Raw genomic sequence first — 12,715 nt, forward strand, 5'->3', positions numbered from 1 at the left:
CATTTTTTATTGCTTTATCTGAAAGTTCTTAAACAGCTGATTTCACAGTATTTTTTTTATAGTTTTTTTCTGATATGGCAAATAGTATAAAAATAGATTTAAAAAAAAACAAAGAAGAGAATAGAAAGACACAAAATTCATCAAATTTCAGACACCTGCAAATTCTCTATTACGATAATAACATATCAATCTCTCATCGCTGATGGTTTTTCTTAAAAATAGGGTTTCTTCCTTCGGTTCATGATTATCTAATGAGGGTTTTAACTTTTTAAGCGTCCTAGATTCCCATTTCTGAGATTTATTTTTGTCAAAAAATCATTGGTTGATTCTATATTTGCATTTGAAAAGCGATTGACAATTCCTTATGAAGGAAAGTACATTGTGAGTGATGAAGAGCCCAGGTTTATCATGTCCTGTGATGTCACTTGTGTACTGGCTTCGTTCCCTTACTTGGCTTCTCGTAAAAGTGACAGTTATGAAAATCCGAAAATCGGGACGCTTTTTAAGTTGATTTCTTGGGGGTTTCCAGTGGTCAAAAAACTCTGTAAAAATTCCTGGGACATCAAGAGTCTTTGTTTTTTTTATAAAACCAATAAAAAAAAATAGTGCAACAGGCCTATTATAAAACAAAGAGTTGCAGCAAAACATGTTTTGAACATATGGTTTCAAAAAGATGAGCGTTTGGGGAAATGTATTACATGCTGTGATTTGTGAGGTATGACAAATTGAATGGAGTTGCAGCCTCCAAAAATTTGGAGCCCTAAAATTTCCTCACATCTGAGTTAATTCTGAGGCAAATGTGATGACATTCAAAAATAAGCTGAAAATGGTGATAGACTCAGTTCTGTGAGTCAAGCTGATGATGGTGGTTTCCTTGTTGTCAGTACCTTGCATGCAGCTTGAAATGGTTCATTCCTAGTTTTTGCACTTTGTGATTCTAACACCCCGCAACTAAAATATTTCTCCAGAATATATGAAAGAGCTATGTGGGCCGCCCATCAGTGTCGGAAACACCAAACATCAAAACGAAAAATAAGGCTATTTCATAAATAACCTCTGATATCCAAGTAGCCATTTCCGACCAAAATGTTGCAACAAACTTGAAACTTTGTTGAAACTTAGTTTCAACTAAGTTTCAACTTAGTTTCAACTAAGTTTCAACTTTCTTGCCACCTAGTTGCAACAAGTTGCAACTTCCAAACAACAAAGTGGATGCTTTAATCAAAAAAGTTTCAACAAGTTGGAACTTTCAGACGGAAAATTTGGAACATCATGGAACTTAGTTGCAAAAAGTTGGAACTGTTTGGGGAAACTTTTACCCCTTCCTTCCCTCCTCTTTTTCAGGAGCCTGATGAACCTGGGAGGGAAAATCATGAGAAATCACTCTTATCTTTGTACTGAATCACCTGAAACTTGAGATGAAAATATTTAGAGGGCTCTATGCTTGAGGAAAAGCTCCCCTAAACACTACTCAATAAATTGACAGTAAAATTTTGACAATTGGTGACATTTGCTTTAAAATGGAAAAATAGAATGAAATTACACAAAAATATATGCTTTATAACTTCCTTCAAAGGACCTTCTTCACTGATATTTTGCAGTCATGTCAAAAAATATGCACCTCCCCATACTGGTTAAAAAAACATACTGTTAAAAAATTCTTTTACATTTTGTAGTTGCTTAATGAACGGAGAATTTTTATTGAATGTTTTGGTTTTATAACATTACTTATTAAAATGTTTAAACCATCAAAAATTTATTAGCTTTAATGTAAGGATTTTAAGAAAGCTACCTATAAAACATATAATTGTACAGCCAGGAAGTAACTGGGATAACTGAGATGACTTTTTTCCAAAACCAAAGAATTTCTCCATAAAAAAAAAAAAAATTCAGATGTAACAAAGAAAGTGCAATTTTATATACCATTTGCAGAAGGCTTGATTAATTTATAGTCAACTTAAATGCTTGCGCAGGAAAATGGGATAAAATTCATGACAGAATAGGTTACATCAAAGAGGCTAATTGTACATTAAAAGTGCCAGGGTTTGCAATCTAGCAGCATTGCAAGCCTCTCACTTTCTTTGACCGAATCACAAAATACAAATTTCAATCCGAATGAAATTGTGTATGCTAAAATAAATATGCTAATACTCACCAATCAACTTTTGGTGGTTCGAAGAAAGCGCACGAATTGTTGTAGGTAACTTTCAACTGCTAATAAAGATCAACAACATTTGACTGCTTTGTGATTTAATCAATCGGTCATATGTTGTTAAAATTTTTATGCAAACAGTTGTCGGACATTAAGTGGAGCCTTTCCATGCTACCTCTCTGCATCCTCATTTTATTTTTGCTCAGAGCGGTGAGTGCAATAAACCACAACTGATTTCACCTTTATACTGCTGCCAATTAACTAAAGAGTAGAATTGGCGTGTGTACACAAACATTTTCCTAAATTTCCCGTGCTTTTCCCAGTATTATCTTCATTCCTAACTAGAACTGAGGAAAGAATGTTCGATGCCTTCAAATTAATATGGTATTGGTCTCTTCTGTTTGTTCTGCAGTTCCATTTCGTTAAGACTATCTTGCTTTGATTTATACCTGTTGGCTGATCATATAAACGACAGTGACAAAAGCTCTATCTTCTCAATTCAACCACCAGTCAACAGAGGATCCACCGATACGTTAATCTCAAATTCTTTTTTAATCATTATCTAAAAGTAAATTTCATATGAATTGAAGACTAGGTAGATCAGTTGATATTTGACAAAATTGATGACAGTAAAAAACTGCAGAATGGGCAGGCTTGATTTAAGAGGATTCTTCTGTGCATACACATTAACGAGAAACATGTATTCACCTTACTGAGCTACATTCAGACCACTCGATAGTGTAAGATAAGCGTTAGTTACCACACTGAGAGACTTTGCGCAGGTAACTATCTTAAATAGGGATTCAATATGGTGAATATGCTCCTACGCACATGTGGAGTTCGCTCACCAGATGTTGCGGCGAAAGTAAGGAAATGTTTGTATCATCACTCATCAATGTAATGGCCCCATCTCATTGCATGTAAGTAATAATAAGTAGAGTGGTGCTGGTTGGGAGCTGATCAAACATCTACGTTAGTCTCAACATTTGATGAGGGAACTCTATTGAATCATACGTTGACTCGTGTTACGAGCTTGCATCAAGATATACTTTTGAATGAAACGTTTGGGAAACTTCAATCAATTGCAAAAAACTGGTGATCAATTTATTTTTGTTGAACTCGGTCCAAATGATCGATTGAATCTGAGTGATCTTTGAGTCGATACATACATGCTAGCATTTCAAACCTCATTTCATCTCAGCCGTCGAATATCCAGGATGGATAAGACATTTTGGGCAAAGCAGAGGAAAAGGAAAATAAAGTCCACACATACCACAAAAGAAAAGAAGTCTAAAAGTATTGTGGGCAGTTCTCAAAGTGAACAATATGGCATTCTGCTTCCACCAGCATGAGCACACACTTAGACGCACACTTGACATCACACACTTTGACGCACACTTGACATCACACACTTTGACGCAAAGTATTTTAATGAGTAAACTCGTTGGAACTGGAGAGGAATCTGTTATCATATGAAGTGCATACAAACGATTCTTGACAGATCAGGACTAGTTACGTGCTAAGTGGAGGATCTAATGTTCCTTGAAAGAAAACAGTTGAAACTCTCCTGAGAATGAGAAATTGATCAAGTCCATAATTTACCACAGTATGACACCACACACTAAAATCGCACTTTTGACAAGGAGACGTGTGAATTACTCGTGAGTCGAGAAGGAGCTTGGTGTAAAATTTAAATAAATTAAAAACTGATCATGCACACAAGTTCACATGTTCACGTAACAAGTAATGACAGTTATGGAGAGTGGATGATGCCGCATGCGCGCGCATGCCTCCCCTCCCGCGACGCGGTAATCATCAACGGTAAAACAGCAGCAACTTAGTTGCGAGAATGTTGAAACTTTTGAAGGGTACCGAGGGAATATCGAAGGGCTCACTTAAACAGTCAGAAAAATGTAATAGAAGCACCAACGTAGGTTTATCGCTCATTTGCTCATCGTATGATACAAAGATTGGAACTCTCCTAAAAATGAACTGCAAGATGTTGCAATATTGATGCAACTTTATTCCCACAATGTTACAACAAAGTTGGAACAAAATTTTTGCCAAAAGGTTGCGACTTTCTTACGATGTTTTTCCAACATGTTGGAACCGTGGCTACTTGGATACAAAAACGGCCAAGGGCAACTTGACAAAATTTCATCCTGTGATACATCTCCCACAAGCTCTTGCTTTTGTAGAAATGCAGGTGTAAATCTCGCACTGCCACTACTCTTGGTTGTCAAATTAGATGAATTGGACTTAATGTTACAATTCGGAACTACAATTTTTAGCTTGTCCATCAAAACACTTGAAGGGATTTGATTGTGGAAACACAATGCTGTGGTGTTTTCACAATCAAATCCCTTCAATCTTAACTGGTGTTATGGTTTCATCGCCATGTTCAAATACATAAAAACACTTATAAGCATAGGAAAACTAATGATACAAACGTTCCTTTTGAACTGAGCCCGAAATTGTAGTTCCTAATTGCAAAATCTAGTCCGATTTGCATTTCACAACCTCAGAAAATCAAATCCAGGCATTGGGGCTGACAGCTAACCACTTGACATGACTAAGCATAACTAAGGCTGGCTTTTAAAAATGAAGACTACCATGACCGTGGATATGACTCTGCGTGAAAGCTTCTACTGCAGACCAGCTGATTAAAAGTGGTCCCTTATTGTTGCTGGTTGTGAATGCCAGACAGAAATGTATGGCCATGATCAGTCTGGTAGGAAACAACTATGTACATTTTTTTATTTTATTTTTTCATTTTTTTCAGATTTCATTTGTACACTTACAACGGAAACATATAAAAAAAAAACACCTTGTCAATCAGCAAGTTAAGGCACCTTTGAGAGTTAATACCCCTGTTCAGATGGGCCATAGATGTTCTTTGATTCAAATAAAGTTGAAGCAGAGATGCAGGGAATTCATAGCTTTCCCATTTCTCAAATTGACCTGTCCATTTAAAAACTCAGAATTAGTGACCTTTTTCAGGCCTTCAATGACAAATTGCTATGATTTTGTAGGAAAAACGATTTCAATGCTGGCGAGTTGGCCTTCCTATTTTCAAAAACCTTTTTCAGGTCCTTCCCATTTTTACCTGCCACCTAACAATCACATGATCAGAAGTTTCTGAACCTCTGAGTTAAAGAATCTTGATTTAAAAAAAAACAAACCTAACAGCAGCATCAAATAAAGCTGTCTCCTTCACTTCCATGGTATCTCGCTTCAAGACTTCGCATAGAGTAGGAAAATCAATTTCTAGAAAATCTTCACATGACATAGCAACCTCTGCAGTTTCATCTATAATATCCAGACAAGACTCTGCCAAACTCTTTTCGCTAAATGATTTCGCCTGAAATAGAACCAGATGTTTTGTTAGAAGCAGAATCCAAACAGTGTTGGGAGTTGTAAGTAATAAACTTTCATTTCCATACATTTTATCATTTGCGCAGATGGATTCTCCTTTAAATGAACCATTAGCCTAAGTACAAATTCAAGTGTTCTGATAGATGTTTCCTTTCCGAAATTTAATTGAGGCACGATTCGTTCAATAAAAATCACTGAAATCAACTTCTAAGCAAGATCCACCTTTATGGAGGGGTCCTTGAAGAAGACTCTTTATTTAGCACTAGTTTCATAAAATTTGAACTGTCTGCTCACAGGCAAAACCAAAGACAATGTGAATCAAATTGCGCACTACAATGGTTTTGGCTGGTTTCTTAATCAAGCAGTGCTCTTTCCTGACCTGTGTTGTTTTCAAAGAGAACAACAATCAACAACTGAGATGGAGAGCTAATTTTGAGGTTGCCATAATTTCATATATTGCATTGCTACGGTAACATTTAGTGTACAATTTAACTCAAGTAAATGATGGTTTTTTCACGAGTAGGAAATTTAAATGTAAGTATCAAAAATCATTTTACCTGTCGCCACTTTGCAACTTTAAAATCTAAATTAAAATCTGACCTTGCCGTTAATCAAATCCCCCCTGAAAATATAGTTCCACTCATGCTTGAATCCCTAGATAACTGGTAAATAATTCATCAATACATAACTAGTATCCTCAAACAAAAAATTGCTCACTCAAAACCCAATCAACAGTTATCTAAGTCTGCTTCATCTACACCCTTTCAGCTTAATTTACCAACAACCAGCAACTCTCCTATGTTGCCCCCTCTTCAGCACAGACGATGTGCTGCAGCAGCCGACGCAATGTCCCTCAGGACAGATTCTCGCAGTAACTGCGCAGACAGACTAACGTGAGGATGTTAGGTTTAGTCAGGTCGGCTCGACCTCGGACCCGCCCCTTGCTCTTAATCTAAAATTCATACCAACCTTTATTTTAAACTTCCGAGCCAATCCGGCATATGATAGTTCCCCTAGCAGGTCACCCCAGACCAAAACTAAACCCCTGTGTCGGTGTGGCCTAAATGGGCTGATGTGCATTGGGGGCTTAAATTGTCTTATTTGCACGCAAATTCGCCACTTTATACCTCACGGTTACAAAAAAAAAAAAAAAAAAAAAAAAAAAAAAAAAAAAAAAAACAAACAAACAAAAACAAACAAAAAAACAAAGAAAAAAAAACATTACTATCTTGGTTAAAAGTAACATTCAATAAATTTCATGGTAAAAATTGTGTTCTTTGATAAATTTGATGAGAAAATATATATCTTGATGCCTAGATTTGCACCATGTCTAGTGGTTCATAGAACCACTCAGGACTTATTGTTTAACTGATTAAAAAATGGCTTGGTAAAGGTTAGAGGTTGTAATTATTCAAGCTCTCTAATACATGTGCTTTGATCAAAATTTCAAAAGAGTCACATTGAAAACTTGAAGAATTAATGCATTTGTGAAAAATTGGTTAATGTTTATTTTGTACAGAGAATCCCCTGTCAAATGCCTAGCTTGCATCCACCTGATTCTAGTAATAAGTAAAAATTCAAATTTTTCACTTAAGAGTTGGTTTGAGAAATTACTGGTATGCTTTCTGTGTTCTGCATGAACTATTTGTGATACTGACATTAACTTTCACAAAACTAAGGAAATTCAAAATTGAACGTCTACCTGAAAGAGCAAGGTAACAACGAATAGAAGTGGAATTATTTACCTGCACCAATATGGTGAAAGCATTATTAGGGCACAAGTTCTTCTGAAGGAACTCAGAGCACTGCATTTCAAGGATAAAGACTGCATATTTCTTGGCTGCATACAAAACTTGGCTTGCTATTTCAACCGTCAGTGGAGCATCATCAGTGTAAATGAACCTGAACAAAATCAAATTGGAGTCAAGTTCATACACGAATCAGTGAATGAATAGAATCAGATACAAATGGAGACCCTCCTAGTATCCCTGCGATGGTAGAAAAATTCATTTTGAGGATCTAAGGGGCACTCCCCGGCTAGGCATGTCAGGTCGCAAAGCGAGCTAATTACGGCTGGTATGTTCATATAGGTGTAGACTTTTTTCGATAGGTTGGTTCCATTTACCATCACTTTGCTGTTTCAACCATCAGAGGAATATCATAAGAAATGAACAGAAATACCTTGATGATTATTGAAAATACCTGAGTAAAATGGAAAATGCAGAAGGTTCAATATCTGGCACTCTTACGCTCGATTCAGCTGCCCAGTTTCCACTGAACATAGATCGAAAGACACTGCTCCCAGCTGAGAGAACATTCTTATGTGCATGGAATGTTTTTGCCTCAGAGTCAGAGCCAACAATAAAAGAGATATCACTCAAAGTCTGTGAGTGCAACATCCACCAGAACCTTTGCTTCAAACAACAATGTGCATCTTCCACTTGAGCGATAGAGGCACTACTGCAATCACAATTGGGTGGGTCCAAGTTAATCGATCCTGGCATTGTATCAGATTACAGAGCTCACAATCTTTATTCCTGTTGGGGAAAAATAAACCATGAAAAAGTTATGAGCTTAAAGACAGTTACAGACTTGAAACAGATATAAAGTAGATTATTCACTAAAAAACTCGAAAATTAATCAACGAGTGAATAAAATCTAAAAATGAATCTCTATCGCTAAGTTGCCAAAGGGAATTATGATTAGTGGTAGCTACCCCGTCAATATAATATACACTTTACATTCCAGTTTATTCGGTGACAGCAAATTATAGGTACATATGTGATGACCAGGGAAGTCAGCTCGGGAGTTTCCGTAGCGTCTCGGGCCAGAGCGAGAGATGACATCGTATCTGTCCTTTTTTACAGCTAGAAACACTTGTTTTCCCGGCGGAAGGGACAGTACGCTGATTCAGCATCCCCCACCGCTGGCCCGAGGCGCTCCGGAGGCAACGAAGCTCTCTGGCCGCGACGGAAAATTCAGATTGCGAAGAGCCTCCGCGGGAGTCGGAGCTGGTTTTGGTTGGTTGTTTTTCTGGATACGTCGGTTACGTTGGTCTTGTTCGTGTACGTAGGAATTAGTTTATTTTTTTTTATTGGTTAGTGATTTGACGTTTAGTTTCGCCCCTCCTCTTTTTTCGTCGTTATTATTCCCGTTCTCTTTTTTTTATATATATTTTTCTTTGATTTCGAGAGTTTCTTTTTTTTCTTAGAATACAAGCTTCTTTAGTTCACTTACGAGAAGTCTCTTTTTTATTGTTCTTTCTGACACCCCCCCCCTTTTTTTTTTCTTCTCTACACTTCCTCCTTTCATTCTTTCTCTTTTGACTAAGGGCAAGAGGCACGGTCTGGCCGTTGTCTTGATTGGTCTGGCCAATCAGCTTTTAGTCCCTTCCTTACTACTCTTATCTATCCACCTTTTCCTTAGGGCAAGAGGTACGGTCTGGCCGTATCTTGACTGGTCTGGCCAGTCAGCCCCAAGGGATTTTTCCATTCTTTCTCTCTTTGAAAGGAGAAAGAGGCGCAGTCTGGCTGTTGTCTCGATTGGTCTGGCCAATCATCCCCTTTCAAAGGTTTCTCCTTCACGACTATCCACCTTTTCCTTAGGGCAAGAGGTACGGTCTGGCCGTATCTTGACTGGTCTGGCCAGTCAGCCCTAAGGGTAGTTTCCACTCTTTTTCTGAGCAAACGCAAGAGGTACGGTCTGGCCGTATCTTGACTGGTCTGGCCAGTCAGCGTTTGTTCATCATCTTTCCCTTCACTACCCCCTTTTTTTCCTTAGATCCCCCTGTCCTCTAGAGGGGGATATTATCTTTTTTTTTCTTTTTTTTCTTTTTTTTTGGTCGCCACAAATCTGGTGGAGGCTAGCCGGTCGTTTGGAATTTCTACGTTCCGAACCGTCCCGACTCTTTTTCTTTCGTAGCCAAGCGATCCTCTGCTCCCCAGTTGCAATTTTTGCAGTTTTAGAGTTTTATTTTTTAAACCCCCCCCCCCCCTATTTGGCCCCGTGAATTGATTACATTTTTTTCTTTCTTTTCTTTTTCCACAAATCTCGCTCAAAGAATCCTTTTTTCTCTCTTTTTTTCGTCTCACGCCCTACCCCTCTCTCCATAGTATTAATTTTTTTTTTTTCCCGAAATTTTTTTCTCTTCCTTTTTTTTTAATTCACCCCGATTTTCACTCGCCCTATTAATTTGCCCCGTTTGCTCGTGATAGATTGGTCGCCTCATTGAATGCGAATTTATTATGTGTTGCCCTACTCCACCTAAACGAGTCCACCCTGTCCCGCGAATATTAGCAAACCTCCCCGCCAACTCCAACTGGCGTGCCCCGACACAAGCAGTTCCGAACGGGTCACCTCGGGCAATTGTCGAATACACCGCTGCGCTGCGAGCCTTGAACATCGTGTAATTCGCCTCCAGTCGCATTCGTTGAATCATTTGCTTTTATACTATCGTAAAAAGTTCCGCGACCAACCCCCCAACCCCCCCTCCTTTATGTAAAAATCATTAAAATACCCACTACCTTTGAAGTGCAGCTACATTACTCGGAAATTAGTCAAAACATGCGCAAAACAAACGCGAGTCAATGCATACGCTGCTAGTTTATTGTGGCAATAACTTGTACCGAGTTCTTTATTTAGAATTACTACCACTACTGCATCAGGCTAGGTTACTTGAACAAGACACCCATGCACGGATAAGCACGGTATATGAGCTTCTTAACTCACTCCAACCTTCCGTCTTTTTACATTACCTCAGGAACGCTTTAAGCATCGAGATCCCCGAAGACGTCAAATTCTATTACATTAAAAGACGCAAGTACGCATCACTCGCCGAGTTCGAGAATGAAGTCTTAAAAAGGAACCCAGATCTGATCCAATGTAAATATTCCGCGACCGGAAAAATTACGAACATCAGTTTCTTCTCAAAAGAACGACTTCAAGTTGAGTTAGCAAAAATAGGTTACGCGTACAATTACACGCGAGTAGAAACAGCGCGCAAGGCATTTAGAACCCTAAGCGACCCAACCGCCACGTCAGATTCAGAATCCGAACACGGAAGTGAGTCCTTCCCCTCCCCTCAGCGAAAAAGGTTTGACCCTTATAACGAGGAGAATATCTGTAAGGCATTTGCAAACTTATCAACCCCATCATCAAGCCAACACTCTAGAGCAAACCCACGGCCCCCCTCCCCTCCTAACCAAAACCCCCCTCCCCAACCAAATATGGCTAATAACGCTCCCCTACGCGCCCATAAATTTGGAATACCCCCTTTCTACGGCAACGACCCAGAGGCGGCAGACGATTTTCTCTTCACCCTCGAGACGGAAAAGACTCAGAACGATTGGGACGATGCAACAGTAAAAAAATACTTCTTCCAATCCCTAAAATCGAAAGCCCTCTCCTGGTATCGCACCGAGCAAGCAACCCTTCAAGCCAAAAATTGGGAGGAACTTAAAGATACATTCAAAAAATTTTTCCGCGGCGTTGACTCAGATTGGGTCAAATACTCAAAGCGAGCCCAAGACAAGTCAGAATCTGGATCCGATTATATCCTAGACAAACTCCGCCTAAAAACATTAGCTGGGGTAGAGATCCCTGACCACCTCCTTATACAGCAGGTAATAGATGGCCTTCAACCGGATTATATGGACGCTCTGTACCTCCACACAAACGATTCGATACAAAAGTTAAGAGAGAACTTAAAAAAAATTGATAGCTTAAAAAGTAGAAGAAAACAGGTAGTTAATGCCGTGGCCCCCACAGAAAACACCGCTTTTCAATTTAAACAACTTGAAGAAACCCTCACAGCCCGCCTGGAGAGTATGCTTGCAGCGCTCCAGGTTGGTCATACAGACGCGCCGCGCGCAATGAACCTTCAATGCTGGAACTGCCACGGCGTTGGGCATTTATCCAAAAACTGTGCCTCTCCAAAAGGCATGTTTGAAAGCCGCAAAGAGAAGGCAACACCCCAAAAACCCTACCAAATTCCAACCCCTATTCAAAATTATAGGCCGCGGTCCCGCGAAACCTCGATCGACCGAAATTGGAGATCCAACCCAGGTTTTTCCTCCCGTAGTCGCAATTCGTCCCTTGAAAGGTCCAGAAATGGGGGCCCAAGATGTGAAAACTGTGGTCTCACACATTCAACCCCATCTTGCCCCCACCCCCTAACAACCCTTTCAAAAAACGAGTAAATCCTCAGCACACAGGCTCAATGTGCCATAACGAGGAACAAAAAAGAGAGCCAGATATCTACCCCGCAGAATTAAAAACCGAAATATCATTAGGCCCTGGAGACAGCATCATGAGCGAGCTACTCGCCCCAGACTTGCCACCCCTCCAGGAAAAAACCCCTTTTACATTTCGCCCTCTCCAATCATTAATATAAACTTCGAAGGATTCTGCCTTTTTCTATTTCACTCGAGGGGAAGTGTCCCCTCCTGGACTCTCTTCCCCACCCGGTGACTGACGCTGCGCTGTGCTGAACGGTTCAGCCTGAACCTTTCCCCTACGTCTGACCGTTCCCCACTCCTCTGTCAATCGAACCATATGCCACCGCTTACGTATTGTCGCTCGCCCACCCAGGTACTTAGCGGCCAGCGGTCAGTTGATGATAAATCTCGCTCATGCTCCTATGCAGCTACGCATTGATTACGCCAGCTAATTACTTTCTAATAATTAGAATTTCTTCGATAATAGTTTTCTTTATTTATTCGACTGTATTTTTTTCTCTGTTCTACTGTGATTTCCTTGGTTCTCTACTGTGTTTTTCCTAAATATCCGAGTCAGAAATCTGAAGCACTTCGGTATGCACCGAGTACTTCAGATGTGTGACCTGAAACCTTCGGTATATACCGAACTACTTCAATTGTCTGACCCGAACTTCGGCAGATGGACCTTAACTTTTCGGATGCGTGATCCGAAAACTTCAGAGATCCATATGATCTCAGCTTCGGGTTCCATGCACAATTTTTTTTCTCCGTGTTTCCTTTTAGGGGACGCAACTAAAATTTCAGTAAATTTTTTTCAGAAAAGTAAAGAAAAGAAGAAGAAAAAAAAAGTGGCTAACGATGGTTCCTCACCTTCACGTGGTGTTGGCTGTTTTTACTAAGTGGGAACCGTCCATTTTAAGATATAGTCTATTTCTTGCCCTGCCATTATTATTCTACAAGTTAATTGTGGAGT

The 12,715-nt window shown here is 39.5% G+C and overlaps 1 protein-coding gene across 8 annotated transcripts in view; it reads right to left on the bottom strand.

Annotated features, from left to right (window-relative positions):
- The window catches only part of LOC109032771 (BTB/POZ domain-containing protein 1), a 40,228-nt gene that overhangs the window by 13,828 nt on the left and 13,685 nt on the right, over positions 1–12,715 (bottom strand). For all 8 annotated transcript variants that reach the window (XR_011900418.1, XM_072303652.1, XM_072303651.1 and 5 more), the window contains exons 2-4: positions 7,730–8,064; positions 7,273–7,429; positions 5,335–5,513 (exon numbers count right to left, since the gene is read on the bottom strand). Coding sequence is in view for 7 of the 8 variants with exons in the window: in XM_072303652.1 (XP_072159753.1) it covers positions 5,335–5,513; positions 7,273–7,429; positions 7,730–8,031 (638 nt within the window). In the remaining variant the exon portion in view is untranslated. The remainder of the gene's footprint in view (positions 1–5,334; positions 5,514–7,272; positions 7,430–7,729; positions 8,065–12,715) is intronic.

Source organism: Bemisia tabaci, chromosome 8 (genome assembly GCF_918797505.1).
Source record: "Bemisia tabaci chromosome 8, PGI_BMITA_v3".
Taxonomy (NCBI): domain Eukaryota; kingdom Metazoa; phylum Arthropoda; class Insecta; order Hemiptera; family Aleyrodidae; genus Bemisia; species Bemisia tabaci.